We start from the raw sequence: 19,173 nt of genomic DNA on the forward strand, positions 1-19,173 counted from the left end.
TGTTCACTTTGAAAAGTTTCGCCACAGAGAGCAACAGACCTACAACGATACAATTATTCAATCGTTGCACTTCACTCATAGTTAGAAAAACTGACGGCAGATAGCAGCATTACACAGACCCAACTTCAAGGCGCAAATGCGAGTCGATCTCCCCGTTAAAAAGTCTCGCCACAGAGAGCAACAGTCCTACAAACAGTACAAATATTCAGTCATTACACTTCACTCACTTCACTTCTGAGATATAGATGGCAGCACTGAAAAATCATACACAACACTAGATACGCACTCAGACTGTTAGGTACACATACTTACACTTCCGGCACAACTCACTAGGTAGTAAATTGCCCATGGCGATAGACCTGAGTTGTGCTCGGCTTGAAAAAAAAAAAAAAAACATTACACAGAAACAGACTTCAAGTTAGGTTCACAAAACATGTACGCACAGTTCCAGGGTGGCCCAGGTCTTCTTCGACCACCTGCTAAAATCTCTTCATTGAGACAAAGCAACGGGTTAAATCTGGTTAAGAGGAGGAGGTTGGTTTTATGGCCAGGTAATGCTATATTCACTGCGCATGTGCGCGAGTATCCTTTTTTTTGTTACAAATATAACGTGTGACGAGGTCTTTATAGGGCACCCTTCCCTAATTTCTATCCACTAAGAAGAAAATTGATTTATATGTTCAAAATGTCTCAATTAATTTGAAATTTTTTTCAAAATTTGGGATTCATTATTTTAATTTAGTTACAGCTTACGAAATTCATTTTCTGGATGTGGAGTATATTTATTTTTTGTGTTTAATTTATCCCTTTGTGTAATAAAAGTATGCATTTCAAACTACGGACTAACGGTCACCTCTCTTTCACGGACGAATTGCTTTGTCCTTGCTGTGTCCGCAAAAGAGGGGTTTTACTATATTCAATCATAAAAACAAAGTGGAAAGATAAATTAAAATATTTTTGATATGTTTCCATTTTTTAATTGAATATCCTCATTTAATGCACAAAATAAAAAGTTTGTATACATAATTTTTCCATGTGTCTCAAAGCACTCTCAAAAAACACTTTTCTTCGAACACCACTTAAACCACGAAATAATAAATTTTCTGACCTAAAATTCAAAAAAAATAAATTATAAATTTAATGGAAATGATATGTATGGTTTCGTTTTCCTCTAATTTTTAATGATATCGTTGAATATATTCCAACGATTTCTTTCAATATCTGTGTATAAATCGTGTTCCTTATTCACGATCATAACATCATTATGAGGATTTGATATGAATAAAACATGTTTCGCGCCGGCACAAACGTCGACTTCCATTATAATAGTCCAAGTCTAAATATCTGATGAATAATTCATGACCTGTATATTTTTTCCAAGTTATTCAGAGTAGATATTATATGTTGAGTAAATATTTGCTTTACTCTTCTAAGTGAAATACTCAGAAGTTTCGGAAAACAAAGAACATTTTTTTTTTTGTGGTAATAATTTCGTTTTCTGGATGATGGTAGAATTTAATGCACCCATCGATGATTGTTTATTAGTTTCTTTGAATTTGCTTACTGCTTGAATGCCTAAAACGTCATTTCTGATTGCTTGCTTAAGAATAGCCATCTATTTCTTTGAGCATCAAAAATCGTGTTTGTATTAGAATTTCACAAACCCTAACACGAACGCATCATCCTAATGCTACCGCAAACGCGAATCATTTCATTCGAGCCGGCGTAATGGCAGTTTTTCCTCACCCTGATCCAAAGATATTTGGTTTTCGGAAAGTTATTACAGATATTCATGTTGAATTCATATGTTGAAAAATGGTGGACATATCAAGAAGGTTCAATCAAAAATATAAGGAACTAAAATAAACTACTGAAAATCGTCTTAAACAGTACTGTAACCGAAAAGAACCATCAGGAAAGCAATTCCCGATAGGTCTAACTTTTCATTACAAAAAAATGTAACAATTATACATACGTCTGCGATGAAAAAATTGTCTTAAAAATGATTAGTGTTTTTTACAGTTTTTAAATGCTAATTACTGGAAAAGTAATTAAACAATTCCATCGCGTACAGTTTTATCACAAATCACGTCTAATGTGTGCAAATCTCGTATATTTAAGAGCAACGAAATATTATTTGTACGAACGTATTAAACACATTTATATAGATTTTAAATAATAATTGTTCTTAAATTAATAATTATTCTTAAATTAATAAATATTATTAATTATTTATTCGACAGAAAATATGTAAAAGCAGTACTTTTAGATATTGGAAATAAGTACGCGCGCGCGCACTTTTTTGTACCTGTTAGGCATTCAGTTGATTTAAAAAGAACGCTATGAAAATCTTAAATTGCTTAGTATTGATGTTTATTGCCAAAGATATTCCAGTGATTTTAGTGATTTTGGGGAGGTGATTCGGAATCTGGCATTGGTTTTGTTAGATTGGCTCTAGTTTTTGAGATAAAGTGAAAATTAAATTTCGATGCTAATACATAAGCAGCATACAAATCAAATTGAAACTGTACGTTATGAATAAATATAGTAAATCGTTGCCGAAGATATATATGTGATTTTAGGGTTATCATTATATAATGGCGAGCTAGGATATAAATTTAAAATATGTATTTACGAAGTGATTAAATAAACATTTGGATTTGAGTTATTTCTTACTTAAATATGAACCTACGTATGAAATGGTTGTGTTGAAAAACCTTTCGCCTGATAGACAAAAATATATTTAGTTTTTTTGAATCAGCACTTAAGACAACACTGAAACCAGCTATGAAAAACAGAACAATTTTTAAAAACTAATTTTTTTTGTAGACCAGTGTTCATTACATTGATTCCGTTTGAATTTGTTTCATCTGCATAATATTGTTGCCAAATAAAAATTTTACAATCGCTATTTCCTGATCCTGAAATAATATTTCAAAAATTATTAAATATATATACATATTTAGCCCCGATCAAAAATGTTTACACGACCCGGGCATATCCAATAGATTCGTCCAGCCCTAGTTCCTACATTCAAAAGTTACAAATACGCCCTACGAAAACCATAGTGACGGACATCGTTTTTTTTAACTTTATTTCAATAGTTCAGGCTCACGAAGGCAGAAGAAACATCGCATTTACCGATATTTCTCACTTTGTATCCGTTTATTTTATAACTGGGCACGATTTATCAAAATGATCAAGTAATCGGAAATTGATTTTTTTGGACACAAGAAATGATAGAAAGTAAAAATTTATCGCTAAAGTTTATACATGTTCGATTCAAAAAAATTAAAACGTCCCAGAAATTTGGTAGCCGAATTTCTGGCTGTAATTTCATATCCGTCTTTTAACAGTTTCTTCTTGAGCATATCGGTAGCAAAACATTTGTATAAAACAGATTCAACGCGTTCCAAAATGCTAAAATTTGTATTCCTGCATTTTTTTTTAAATTAGAACACACCCAAATTGTTACGTAAAATTAGAATATCTGATTCAAAACTCATTTTTTACATGTGTATTTTCATGTAAATTTACATCAAACTGATTGAAAAAGTATTGTATGTCTTTCCTGGTTAGGCATAGCAAGAATAACATATCTATCCTGGTTAGAATAGTTCAATCTTCGCAATACGAGTAGAAAAACGGGACATTTCTGCAAACGCAAAAGTTCGAGCGTATTTGCTTCGACAGTATGGGAAAACGCGTGCTGATATCGTACGAATACATTATACTGTAACCATCGTTGGCCTTGACCATGGATTTTGTGCATCAAGACATTGAATCGATAATTCTCCGCCACAGATCTGGATTGGACTTAAACCATGAATTTCATCGTCGCCCGTTGCAGAGCCTATAGCAGCTGGTTTGCAATTGATCAGCTTTTTTTTTTCTTTTGCTCGACTGCACGATGTCTTGATAACTTCAACATCAGGAGTAGTCATCAGATATCACGAAACCACCGAAATATCGATGGTTTTTGATGGACATGGTCTAATTCTTGACCCAAGTTTTCCATTTTCAAACAGTCTTCAGCTACTATGGAACCAAAAACTACAGACCAATGAATCAAAAAAATGTCTAGATGCAGATGTATATTGGGCTCTCAGCCTTTTGATTCCAGAAGGAAGTCGAAGTATGGAGATGGCAATTTCATGTTCAACACCAAGATTTCTATCAAGTCCAGGAAGCTGTATATATTCTGCAGCAATTCACACAGACAAAATCTGCTTCATATCATCATCCTTTCAAATTTTTAAACGATATATCTCCAAGAGACAACCTACGTGTTATAGCAAGTTATTCCTGTATAACCTCCTCAACATTAGAAGAGGAGTCATATCATATGAGCGAAAGTTTGTCGACGGGACTTGAATGGCATCTACAGTATACCACAAAGCATCATATATTTTTTGTTATCATTCACAACATAGAGCGTTTTGAGACGAAACTCCCTGCTTTTGACAAACCCGAGAAATGACATTGTTTTTGATTGATCTGGAATACGAAAATGCTATTAAATACGCGGAGATGGGGGAATGGGAAAAAGAACATATTTGGAAATATCTGTGTTGAACTGACGGGAAAATGAAGTTTTCACAAGACCAGACATCTTGAATTGACGTCTTGGAAACGTGCTTCTGTTTCTAAAAAAAAACTTTCATGCCGCACATGCATAAATTTACAGCTTCGCTCGAAAATATCGAATCTGTTCTAAGGAATGGGTTATGAAATTCTCAAGAATCTACATGGAAAAAGCGTAAAAGAAATGTGACGTTCAAAACTGACTTTTTGATAGGATGCACCAAAGATATACTGAACATATTTTAGCAGCATAGGTGTTTTCAACGTAAAGTTTCTCGCGGAACACTTGATAGAAGATATATAGGCTGTTTCATAGTAGATAAACTTGTGGAGATGCTAGTGCTGGTGGATGTGTCTGGTTGTTATTTCGGAAACATACAGTCATGACTCCTTTCTTTTTTTAGTTATTTAATAGAAGAGAGAGAGAGAGTTTTAGGACATGTTCGGTCGACAGTTGGAGCCAGACTGAACTCCAATACAAGAACACACTAGATAATGCCTAGCTAGTAAGTGGCATAAAAAATATAACAAAAATATAAAAATTGTAAAAGACAAGTAGCGCCACAGTACTCCCCCACGAGTCTGAAGGACGGCATATGGCACAATGTACAAAATATGATAATATAGTTACGACGATATGACAGTATAGTTGCGACGATTTGACAATATAGTTACGGCAACTAATATGGCATTGACATGTGCAAAAAAAAATTTTTGTTCGAAAAATTCAAAAAATACGCAATACGAAAATGTTTTCAAAAAGTAATGAAATATTCATATGCACAAATTAATAGTCGAGCAAAAAATAAATAACAAATGATAAAAAATTAGTAAATGTACGTATATGCAAAAAGGATTACTAGAATAGATAATAGACATATATAATATACATATAAGAACATTGAAAAATGAAAATTTTGCAAAACATAATACTAATTTTCAAAAAATGTTGCAAAAAACAAAAATAATGTTATTCATTTGAAAAAATATGCAAACAAGAATAATATCAAGGAATTCTTATACGAACCGTACGCCCTGATCGAGTTACATAAGGCTGTTTCGGTTCAGTGAACGATGATTGCTCATTAAAAGTGCTATCAAGCAAAAATGCTGGTTTCAATCTGTCTATTGAGATTTTCGTTAGTTTGCCTTTCATGTTCACTGTATATACTTTTGGAGATCGTTCAATCACTTCATATGGCCCCAAATATGGTTGTTGAAGGGGCTTTCGTACGGTGTCCAGCCGCACGAACACATGGGAAGAAACAGCAAGTTCTTTATGAACGAAAACGTTGTGAGTTCCATGCCTTGAAGTTTGGATCGGACGTAAAGTGTTTATGTGATCTCGTAGAGCACGTAGAAATTCCGGCTGTGTTGGCTGAGGGTCGGAACTACGGAAGAATTCACCAGGTAGGCGCAATGGTGATCCGTAAACCATCTCAGCAGCAGAAGTGTTGATGTCCGGTTTGATGCTGGCTCGGATGGACAGAAGTATGGTAGGTAACACTTCAGTCCAACGTTCCGTGGCATGGCAGCGTATGGCACCTTTGAGCTGCCGGTGGAATCTTTCAACGATGCCATTGGAGGACGGATGATACGCTGTCGTGCGTGTTTTCTGAGTTCCAAGAAAACGAACGAATGCGCGAAACAAATCACTTTCGAATTGTCTCCCTTGATCGGTGGTAACCAATTCCGGAACTCCGAATCTGCTGATCCAACCAGAGTAGAATGTCTCTACAACAGTTTCGGCTTTTTGGTTTTCCATCGGGAAAGCCTCTACCCACCTGGTGTATCGATCCACACAGGTAAGGCAGTAGGTGAAACCCCGAGAAGGAGGAAGAGGACCAACAATGTCGATGTTAATGTGTGAGAATCTGCATTGAGGCAAAGGGTATGCACCGATGGAAGATCGAGTGTGGCGATGCACTTTTGAGCGTTGGCACTCGATGCACGCCCTGGTCCATCGTGTGACATCCTTGCGTATTGAACTCCACACAAATCGTTGACGAATAAGGTCCACAGTTGCTTTAACGCCTGGATGGGCGAGGTTATGGACCGTAAACACGTGATATCGGTGTATTTCTGGTACGTAGGGACGGATAATTCCAGTGGATAAATCACAAAAAAGTTCTGTACCCTGAGGACCGAATTTGATAGGTTTTATATCGAGCACCCCACCTGGTTGTCGGAGGGCTGTTAATTCAGCGTCTGTACTCTGTGAAGTAGCAATAGCTGCGTAATCAATCGAATCAGGTAAATTAATTTCGGATAATCTGGAAAAAGCATCCGCTACAACATTTCGCTCACCCTGAATGTAACGAATGTCCGTAGAAAATTGTGATATATACTCTAAATGACGACGTTGTCTGGGAGAGCTGTTATCATTAACTTTGTGAAAAACATAAGTTAGAGGCCTATGATCACTGTAGATCGTAAATGGTCTGCCTTCTAACATGTGTCTGAAATGTTTAATAGAACTATAAACCGCAAGCAACTCGCGATCATAAGTACTATAGTTCTTTTCAGTTGTCGTTAACTTTCGAGAAAAAAATGAGAGTGGTTCGACGACACCATCGGAAGTTTGTTGTAAAACAGCTCCGAGAGCGAAATCTGAGGCGTCGACTGTCAACGAAAGATGAGCATCATGTTTAGGATGAGCCAAAAGCGTTGCATTGGTAATAGCATATTTACACGTTTCGAAAGCAGCAATAGTTTCCCCCGACCAGGCGATGAGAGATTTATCTTTTTTCTTCTTTCCTTTGCACAAATCGTGTAAGGGAGCCTGGTCAGATGCTGCGTTTTTTAAGAAACGATGGTAAAAGTTGAGAATTGCTAGAAATCTTCGAAGTTCATCAACCGTTTTTGGTTGCGGATAATTACGAAGAATGTCGACTTTTTCTGGCAAAGGAGAAATGCCGTTGCTGTTAACCAAAAATCCTAAGAACTCTATCTCAGATTTCCCAAATATGCATTTATCAGGATTAAGAATTATACCAAAACTGTTTAAACGTTCAGAAACTAATTCTAGATCTTTAAGATGTTCTTCTTCTGTTGCTGATGCAACTAGTACGTCATCTAAATATGCATAACAGTTCAAGTCTCTTAAGACAATATCTATGAACCGTTGAAATGATTGTGCCGCATTAGACAATCCAAAACACATATATAAGTACTCATAAAGTCCGAATGGGGTAATAATGGCAGTTTTTTCAACAGACTCGGGATCTAAAGGTATCTGATGATAAGCCTTAACCAAGTCCAATTTAGAAAAAATGTTTTTTCCCTGCAGACCGTAACTGAAATCATGAACATGTGGTATAGGATATCTGTCTGGACACGTTATAGAATTAAGTTTTCTGTAATCCCCACATAAACGGTATTCTCCATTACGTTTAGGAACAATGTGTATCGGGCTTGCCCATGGACTTTTTGAAGGTCTCAGTATGCCCTGATCCATTAGCGTTTGAACTTCACGCTTTGCAATAGCAAGTTTCTCTGGAGAAAGTCTGCGGGCTTTGGTAAAGACAGGAGAACCTTTAGTAGTAATGCAATGTGTAACGCAGTGTTTTTTAGAAGTAGCCCCAAGCATAGAAGGATTCGTTAGATTAGGAAATTTAGATAAAATTTTCAAGTAGGGCGAATCTCCACTAATGGTCTTTAAGCCTAATGTAGGGCAACTGGCATTGCTACATTTGATTGAAAGTGAAGTCAAACTGTCAATCAAACGAGACTTTTTTACGTCAACTAATAGACCATAATGTTCTAAGAAATCAGCACCTAATATCGGGCGATTAACATCAGCTATAACGAAGGACCATCTAAATAGTCTGCGTAACCCTAAATCCACTGATAAAGATTTGCAACCATACGTAGAAATTTTAGTATCATTAGCTGCGTATAGCGAAAAGTTTGTATCTGCTGCTTTATGTACCTGTGTATCTCGTGGGAAAACCGAAATGCTAGCGCCTGTGTCCACTAAAAAACCAGTACCGGATTTTCGATCATGAACAAAAAGGCGAACTAAACGCCGGCCATCACCTGCTGTCGCCAAAACAGATGGGCCAGTTAGTTTTCCGACCAATCACAGGGTTTAATGCATTTTGATGCTTTTCGACCGAATTTGAAATGGTACCAACAATAAGGTTTGCGTTTGGGTGTACCATCACCACTCGACCTCTCTCTAGACCGAGAATTTGAACGAACTCTTCCCTTTTTGTTAAAATTTTTCTCTCTATAGCGGGATAAGCGGTCAACAGCAACGGTCAAAGTCGAAATTTGACTTTGAAGTGATTGCAAGCTGATGGTTTCAATACGGCTGACCTCAGAAATAGTCGGTGTGTGCCTAGTGACTTCGGTAATTTTATCTGACATTTCTGCTAAATCCGGCAATGTATCCTTACTAACAGAAAGTATCTGCTGTGTATAGATAGGCAAACGTTGTAACCAAAGGGTTTTAAGCACTTCATCTGAAATTTTCTTGCCAGCTAATGTATGCATCTCATGCAACAACTGAGAAGGTCGCTTATCCCCAAGAGTGAGCTCTTGGAGTAGAACTCGTAAGCGGGAAGTTTCCGACAGTGAAAACTGTTGACAAATGCGTGTTTTTAACTGGTTGTAAGAATCGTCTGTAACAGGAGCTCTGATCAAATCGCTAACATATGATAACACTTCGACATCGAGAGCTGTCACAACACAGTGAAATTGCGTTTTAGGATCAGTAATTCCGGCAATTTTAAAGTTCGATTCAATCTGAAGAAACCAAAGATCGACATCGGATTTCCAAATCGAAGGCGCGCGAAAAGAAACACGCGAAAGTTCTAATTCAGAAGACATACCTGCTTCTTCGGTAGCGTTCGGCATATCCAAAAAAAGTTCAGCACAATCCAGGAAGAGAACTGAGGAGATGCTCCCTCAATCAGTCAGCAAACGCACCACACACAGGGAAAAAAAGAAGAAAGGCAGCAAGGAACATATTACGAAGCGAGAAAGAGTAGTTTCGTCTGCTCGTTCGTGGCTGTCAAACATCTGCTTTACCCGGGTCACCAGTACTATGGTGATGCTAGTGCTGGTGGATGTGTCTGGTTGTTATTTCGGAAACATACAGTCATGACTCCTTTCTTTTTTTAGTTATTTAATAGAAGAGAGAGAGAGAGTTTTAGGACATGTTCGGTCGACAGTTGGAGCCAGACTGAACTCCAATACAAGAACACACTAGATAATGCCTAGCTAGTAAGTGGCATAAAAAATATAACAAAAATATAAAAATTGTAAAAGACAAGTAGCGCCACAAACTGTTTTACCCGCCTTTAAGGCTGCTTTTTCCAAACTATCCCCCGATTTACGAATTCAAATATCTCAGTGAATATTGCACTCAGAAACACTGATATTTTTTTTTGGCATCAAGAGGGACAAGGCAACAACTTTCTAACTGGTGTGTTGAGCACGGGGTGTCCGCATAAAAAGTTAACAATTTTATTTCAATAACTGTGCATATTATTTTCATTAATATTCGTCTAATTGTTCGTCTAAAGCTTAGTTTCCCAACCTTTTTTGTCGCATCACCCACTTTTTCAGAAAGTTTTTTCTCACAACGCTCCTCAACGCAATCCAAGCCATAGGATCTTATGTTATACCCGTAGCTTCTACCACCCCCCTTGGAACATGCCATCGCCCCCCAGAGGACGTTAACGTCCACGTTGGGAATCACTGGTCTAGACTCTAGAGCATCTCCCTATCGCTTGGATTCCCGACTATCCCCATTAGTTTCATGTCAACGCCGAATCTGCAAAGAATTTCGTCGATACCTTGATCGAGTTTATCGACACCTTGATTGAGTTTATCGATAAAAAGTGAAAAGGTATGGGACCCAATAACGCTTCCTTGAAAGACTCCACTTTTCACACCTGCCAATCTGAAAATTCCCCGTTCACCGTAACCCGTTGTAACCTATCTCTCTACCACGATTATATCCAATTCAGCAAGTTGCCCCCATCTAAACACTCCAAGATTTTACCATGTTAAACCCGATCGAACGCCTTCTGGAAATCAAGGTAAACAACATCGGCGTTCTTGCTTTTTCCTAAAGCCTTGGTCACGTGGACATAGAAGCAAAACAAGTACCAATACTTGCACTACTATTGCCTAACAGTACATGCATGTAAGTATACTTCCCTTTCCCAATTTTCAATTAATGGGTACGTCCAGAACGTGTTACGTGTGTATATGGGTGGCCCAAACATATTTGTGTTGTTAGAGTTATGCTTTTTTTCATGCTATACTGGTGCCGTCATCTGTCTTCTATATTTTGAATTGAAAATGACAAATGCCTAAATTTCCATGTTTTTGAAGTATCGTGTTGAAAGTCTCTCTGCCCGGTTTCTTCGAAATAGGCTTTGTTCAAATGGTTGACCAGCTGGAATTCGCACTTTTAAATTGGGGAACCGCGCAACCACTACTACCAGGGGTATCGAACCAGAAAGCCAACAAGGCGGCCATCAAAGATACTAAGATAATCAATCGAGAAACCATTTACGTTGTTCCGTCTTTTTTTTCTCTCAGACGTTCCACGCGCTAAGCACTTTCTCGATTGACGTGCCTGATAGGAACCGGTCACTCGTCTTCAGGACAACATTCAAGACACCAGACACGTTACACACACACTTGAATCTTATATTTCCCGAGTCGAGTCACGCGTCTATTCGAGATTCCGTATAAGGGTTTCTCCGCGAGATATCCCCCTACTTAACACGCTCGTGAATACGAATATATACATAGAAAATGACGTTTTTGCGTCTTTCACCCCAAAAGAGTAACTTTTTGGTGCGAAAACTGCATAATAATGAGGGATCGATGTCCCGTATTTTGAATATAAACTGGACATTTTCTACGAGGATGCGGGTTTTTTCTTGCCATTTTTCGGTTAAAATTTATCTCATCTTAATTATGTCTTCTTTAAAGGCTTCGTGGGTTTTAATTATTTTTTTCCGTTACGTGCTTAAAATTTTAATTGCATCATAATTTAAAAAATTTACGTCAAAACTGATCAGCTATTTACCAGATATAAATATTTTTTTAGAAAATTCTACTAACTGAAATACTTTCGAGTATTTGATAGTAAATTGAAGATAATAGTATTTTAAACCGGTAAATGAGTTCGTAATTAACACTTATCGACATGAAAGTATTTTCTTGATTAAAATATTATTTTTAAGGTAAATATGTAAATCGAGTCGGGAAATTCACTCCAGGTGATCTAGTCTTATCAAGGCAATCGACAGACCTACAATAATTTAATTCAACCCATAAAATCTAATAGTTTTTGCCTTAAAAAATAGATGGTAGTCATTCACTGGAAAAACTATCTCGCATGCTGTACGTCAGGGGTAGGGTTACCGGGTTCGCAAACTGAGGAAGGAGGAGGCCTGCGCACGCACCGTTAGTGTCGTCACTTATCCCAATTTCCCAATAGATGGCACCGCTACTCCGACCAATAAAACCGGTCACAACAATGATTTTTCCCCAACTCTAAAACAGAACCGCTAAAGAAAAGTAGAAACAGAAACAATTCCGGGAGTTTCCGCGGCTATTGGTGAATACGTGTGGGGGGGAAAAACATAAAAACACTCATACAAATTACAAAATATGTTTCGAAGTGGAGAAAAAAAATTTCCCAGAAAAAAAAGAGGGAAAAAAAAGCAAATTTTTGGAAATGTAAGGAGGACGCTTGAAATGACATTGAAAAGAATGAAAGCTGGTAACCCTAGTCACCCCGACTCCATAGGGTCTCCGTCGCGTAGACCGCGGGCCACATTTGTCCCTTGGAGCTTTTTGTCGTGGCCCGCTGAGCATTTTCAAAGAATGGTTGGGAAAATTGAAGAACGATTAATTCTAGAATTAATGAAAAATATAATTCTAGAATGAATGAGAGAAATAATTTTAGAATAAATGAATGAAAGAAATAATTTTAGAATAAATGAATGAAAGAAATAATTTTAGAATAAATGAATGAAAGAAATAATTTTAGAATAAATGAATGAAAGAAATAATTTTAGAATAAATGAATGAAAGAAATAATTTTAGAATAAATGAAAGCCTTCAATTATTTTTGTCCCGGTTAACTCGTGCTACGCATTGACCCCTTCTATTAAGATGTCACCAAACCATACGAAATTCTGGCCCTCGAGCTTCGTTGGAAGTTTCAATGTGGCCCGCCGTATCTGAAAGGTTGAAGACCCCGCCATACGAAGATGGAAACTTCATTTTAAACGCTCTCCATCCGGTCTATTTTAAATTATTATCTGAATTATCCTAAAATAAATACGCAGAAATATTCTAAACATGAGCATGAAAATGCCTTGCATGTAAACAAGCGCAGCTGCTCGTCAGTTTCCAATCGAAAAATGATCGATGAGGGCAGAAATTTTTTTTTTCTTTCTTTCTGATAAATTCCTCCATTCATCTCTTTTATTCGAGGTTATTCTTTTTTTATTCTTCGCGTAACCTCCATTCATCAAATGTTTGAAAACATAATTCACTGTAAACACATGAACTCCCTTTTATTTCCTCTCTCTCTTCCGTCATGGTTTTTTTTTTAAATTATTTTTCTATATAATCCACATCCCAACAGTGGCGGACATTTACCGCTGTAAAATGTCGCCCCCAGAACATGATTTATCATCTTTAAATATGAGTCGAGTGAGTTTTGAATTATATGGATTATCAATTTATTTTCTTGAGGTATATTATTTCCGTGTTCAAATCGAAACTGCAAACACGTATTTTTTATGTTTCTGAGCTTTCGAAAAATCTGTATGTACCTCCGCTGTGTTCTTCGCATCTTCGCTTCTCAGAACTCTATTCCAGTGATTCCCAGTCGCGGGTGCCTTGAGCCCAGGGAGTCCACTGTCCAATGTAGAACTGTAGGATAAATTAATGCCGTTGCTAGTTGGTGCGAAGTGCCGAGCATTCAGTTCTCTACTTAGGTAGAGATATTGATTAGTAAATAGCAAGATGGTTGCTTAAAAACAAACATAGATGATTTTTGTTTTGTCGATTTCCGTTCTAACGAATACCGTTGTAGCGAAAATCTCGTTTCAATGAAAACTTTCTAATCCTCTAAATAAGTTTACATAGAAACAATGTAAAAATCTAGAATTTCCTTATAGCGAGATTTCGTTATTACGAAGTGATTTCTCCGGTCTCTTGGAGTTCGTTATAACGGGATTTGAATGTATCATATAAAACCCACTTCTTCAGGTTTGAATGAGGTTGAACATCTGAAAATTGTATTAGACAAAAATAAGCTTCGGTTAAGGTTACAAAATTGTTACATGAATTTTTAGAGCAATTATATTACATTATATGCGTGCCTTTCAATACTTTACAATGGTCAATTCAATGAATAATACATAGCACTACAGTGTTTTACATTCTCATACTTTGAAAAGCTTACAACATCTTTTACAGTATATTTCAATTCACAAAAAGTTCAAATGTATATGCGTGAAAACTCTCGCAATATCATCAGAATTGATGCTTAAGTATCTTGCTCTGCTAAATATCACAAGCAAATGTTTTACGTTGAAACAAATAATATAAATAAATTGCTTGAAAATAAAAGTATGAATTGAATTCGCATGCAAAAGTGTGGGAGTGCAACGTTGGTAGACTAAAGTTTGAGATTTTTAACAAAAATTTTACTTGTGGTGGCATCTCTCGATAGGAGTATGAAACTGTGCTTTAGTTCTTTTACAGTCCAGTAGATGTCATTGCTATCGCATCACATTTACTAGTACTAGAAAATTTTGGAAACTCAGAGGAGCAGGCGTATACATATTTTTGCATCGGGGGGTGGAGATTTTTTAAAGTTTGAAGTGACGTATAAGATTTTTGGAAGAGCTCAGGGAAGATGCGTATGAAGATTTTTGGAATTTCAAGCGGAGGGATGGAAGGTTTGTGGAAGCTCTCAGGGAGATGTAAAATAGATTTTTGGAAGTTGATGGAAGGATATGTATACAGATTTTCGGAAATTCAAAGAAAGGAGTGAGTATACTGTATTATTGGAAGCTGGGGGGTAGGAGCGTATAAATCGATTTTTAAGCTGGGGGGAGACTTCTGTAGACTCTTTTGGAGCTCAAGAGAATGTATGTTTAAACTTTTCAAGCTCATGGCGAAGCGTATATAGATTTTTGGAAGCGAGGGAGACACATATGCGTAGGTTTTTGATGCTTAGGGGGGACTTAAATTTAGTTTTGGTAGATCGTGTGGAGGAGGTTCGTATAAAGATTTTTGGAAGCTCAAGGGGAGGCGAGAATATATTTTGGGAAATTGAGGAGGTATAAATAGTTTTTTTCGAAACATAAGGAAAAAATTATGTGTGTTTGTAGATCGTGAAAACTCGGGAGAGACGCTTATCGGGTTTGGAATGTTCGAAGGAAAATAGACGCATGTGTATTTTTAAGAGCTCCATCAATACTCTCAGTCTTTGTGAACATACGGGGCTGCATATAAATCTTTTTCTCGACATGCCCGGGGCATGTAGAAATTTCGACTGGACACGTATTTTTTTCAACCACATGCCTGACGTGGGTGGGCATGTAAAAAAAATCGAAAAATTTTAAACCCTTCCGTTTTTTAATTCTGTCACCGCTGATGATGCACGTGTTCCCCTACATATATTCCACGAAAATGCTATCCTTATCACAGGACCGTCATTTCAACTTTTTCCGGGGGGGGGGGGGGAGGGGCAAAGCACATGTACTCAATGTATGTATATATATATATACCAGTTTTAATGTATTTTCAAAAGCCAGGGGGCGTTGTCCCCCCCCCCCCAAATGACGGGCCTGCCTTACCAGTCATGATAAAAATGTGAAGTCAACGAATTTCGATATATTCTCACGGTCGTAATAGCAGTCCGGTGTGGTCATGGACCCTCATATACTACAACTGGGCTCATAGGCAGAATCACATACTGTAACTGGACATTTCTGGTTACCGGAACAAACTTAATTCCAACAAAATTGACTTCATATAGTTCACAGTAAAACGGAATAGTAGGTTTTTCCAAAAAGTATATATACTATATGGCCCTATTACACAAATATATAAAATGTCCGAAAGGGATGAAATTTCTTCGGTTGATTCTAAAATTGTAGAAAATATTTTATACACATTTCTCTTCTACACGGCAAAAATATCAATATCACAAAAATACGTGATTTTTGTTGTAATTTATCACATATAAAGTATAAACTACGTTATAATTTTTTTTAAGCGAATTCACTTATTGGTTACAAACTGCAACATGAAAACGAACGAAATGTGTGATAATGCAATATATTATTTATGTGTTTCTGTGCTGAATACCGGTGTAAATGTTATGCGCCGGTTAATAGGTTTTATATTTACGGCTGAATCACTTTCTGTAAACAATAAAAAAAGCCATAATAACCGGTGTTTTTGATGTATGAAATTTACACCGGTATGCAACACAAAAATGTCACATGTTCATGTCGCAAAATGCTCATTCTCCTTCTGTACATTGGTTTAGAACCAGCAATAACTTGATTTCTATAGAGTCAAGAAACACAGTTTTGTTTTTATTCAATAGGTAACAACAGAGGCCTTAACTTCACGCAGTTTTTCGTATTCATAATAGAAAGGTATAAAAAAAACTGACTTTTAAGTAAATCCAGTGATAGTTTTTCGGGCATGTAAAATATTTATTCGGGTACCTATTATTTTTAGTTACATGCCCGACTGAGCATGTAAATTTTTCGAGATTTGTCCAGCCCTGCAGGAAAGGCTCATGGATGTTTTGAAATGTCAGGGGGGTTCGCAATATCCTATCGGTACTAACAAGTGCTCAACTATATTTAGAGGTATATCACATACATAGTTTCCTACAATCAACTTTCGGTTTCCAAAATGGGAATAGCAAGAAAACGGTGACAGATATTAACGTCATTCTTGAGGAATATAAATGTGCGAACTCAGAAATTTCATCTATACGCCATTCATGTTGCAAAGGGATGTGAAGTTATAAAAATTTAAAAAAAATAACCTTTTATATGGACACCCTGTGGCCAAAAACCCAATCAGAAAGTTGTTGCCTTGCGTCTGCTGAAGCCAACAAAAAAAATTTCACGTTTCTAAGTGCAATATTCGCAGAGATATCTGAATTCAAAAATCTGAGAAAAGTTGGGAAAGAAGCATTGTCCCTCAGTTTTTGTTGTTATTTCTCAACTTTCCTCCGCCTTTGAATTCAAATATCTCAGTGAATATTGTACTGACAAACGGGAAATTGTTTTTGTGTTGGCATCAGGAGAGACAGGACAAAAACTTTTTGACTGGGTTTTCGAGAATAGGGTGTTCATATAAAAAGTTTATTTTATTTTATTTTAATAGCTGTACATACCCTTGCAACATGAATGGCGTATCAGAAATTCTGACTTCGCACATTTATATTCCGCAAGAATGACTTTAATATCACCTTTATGTTATTAAGTATCTTTATGTAATGTAGAGTGACTTTATTGTCACCCTTTTCTTGCCATCCCATTTCGAAAACCGTCAGTCGATTGTGGTACACTGTATAAATGCCGCTAGAGGTCGTGACGGTGTAGTGGTGTAAATTATTTCTGATTAGTGACAATGGTTGACTACTAATTATAAAACTTCTGAATATTTTTATCGTATTCATGCATCTCTATCTCCCATGTTACATGTAATTATTGGAAGAAGTGTTGGAAAATGGCATGCTAAATCTTTGCTGGAATTAAACTTGATTTTTCTCCCCATGTTATAGCTCTTGGACTTGGCAGAGAGACGAGACAACGGCAACCCATCAAATTATCAATACGATTTTCATGGATTAGCTCCAGTGTCCAAGAGGTCGATTCGCGAAGATGGACAAGAGCGTGACGTGTTCAGGAGTGTCGCCGAATAAGATCATTGCGCTGGTAAGGACTCAGTTTGTACTTTGACATAATCCACATAGAACAAAATAGGTAACATTAACCCCAACTAATGTGTATGACGTAATATTACGTCAGAAGTTCTATGGAAGAAATACGAAAAACCATTTTTTCTTTCGCTTGAAAGGTGTGTGCGTCGCTGGTTTTTCCCTGCTGGTTGGAAAAGGGGGGTGTCAAACCCAGTATTTCTATACTTATTATCAAAATGGTGGCAAGTACCATGAGTGTGCGTGAATTCATGGATCGTATACAAATTCACACCAACGAGATAATTTAGTATTAATTATTTGGGTAGCAGTTTATTTAGCATTATATTATATATACACTAGTTATAATACCCGGCGCTGCCCGGGTTTTATTTAATGAGGCTTTTTGGATCACGTGATATGTCCCTATTTCTTTGAGGGACATGCAAACGGTGCCCAAGTTATATATAACCAATATGGCGACTTCCTGCGCGACTCATGAAATAAGCAAATCTAGATTCAAAGAAACTTAGAAATGAAAATATATTTTGTCCTTTTTTTAAGGGACACCCTTTTTATATAGATAGATGGAAAAAGTGGCAAACCATTATAAAGGCATAAATTATTATACATATTCTGGTAGCATTAAAGAAGTGACAAACCATTGTAAAGGCATATACAAGTCTGAGACGCATTGCTAGGGAACCGCGGTAACGAAAGTAAACGTTCCAAAAGTGATTGTTGAGACCCAAAAACCATTGTTGCCCGACAGTTTTTTGCCCATTTCGGGCATTTGCCCTGCTTTGACGAACTTTCAAAGTGGCCTATTCTTTAAGTCGGATCCCATTTGGTGTCGATCGATCTAAAATTGTAGATTTGTATAGAGAACATACAGAGACACACAGAAAATCAATTTTATATACGTAGATGTGGGCCCTTCACAGAAAAAAACACAATCAATTTCCTAAAGATTTATTCCACGCACAAACATATATATAGACAAGACGTTACACTGACATACGTGAAAAACCGTAGCTTTTCCCGCTACCGTCTCTCGACAACTACTCGTTGCCATTGTCCCATATCTTATTCATTCTCATGCGCGCCGCAGTGCCATCTACTGATCAAAAGACAAAGCTATAACTGAAAATCCCAGAACACCGCTGCTCACTGACCTCAGTAACATTTTAAATGAACAAACAATATTTGTATAAGCATCCGAACAAGTGAAAACATACAATAATATATAAAATAACATGTCCTGATAGACTGATTCATCATCGCCGAGCCGAAATCGCTTTATGATAGATTCATGAAATTTATTAGAAGTTTTATTTCATGACGTAGAAACTACCTAAGAAGGGTTTTTTTTCCGAAATTCCACTCTCCTAAGGGTGACCATACGGCCTGTGTTTCCCGGTACAGTCCCGGTATTTTCTGTATTTTTGGCCGTCCCGACTTTTTTTCAAAAGCGTCCCGGTTTTCCCCGTATTTTACACGAAGTCCATTTGAATTTTTATTCTTTATTGAAATCAAAGATTGAAATTATTTTTCATATCATAAATTATATTGTGATAATTACAACTATAAATGAGAATATTAATCTCCCGCATTTGTTTTAGAGAACGTTTTGTTTTTCGTGGAAT

General features: G+C 36.8%; 1 protein-coding gene across 1 annotated transcript in view; it reads left to right on the top strand.

The window, feature by feature from the left end:
• LOC149088910 (uncharacterized) overlaps positions 1-19,173 on the top strand; it is a 76,926-nt gene that overhangs the window by 54,138 nt on the left and 3,615 nt on the right. The window contains exon 3 of the mRNA XM_089253186.1: positions 17,393-17,546. Within this exon, the coding sequence (XP_089109312.1) occupies positions 17,393-17,533 (141 nt within the window). The 3' untranslated portion in view covers positions 17,534-17,546. The remainder of the gene's footprint in view (positions 1-17,392; positions 17,547-19,173) is intronic.

Source organism: Pholcus phalangioides, unplaced genomic scaffold (genome assembly GCF_987345545.1).
Source record: "Pholcus phalangioides strain wild (caught in Gottingen) unplaced genomic scaffold, Ppha-v1.0 ptg000003l_1, whole genome shotgun sequence".
NCBI classification, from domain to species: Eukaryota; Metazoa; Arthropoda; class Arachnida; order Araneae; family Pholcidae; genus Pholcus; species Pholcus phalangioides.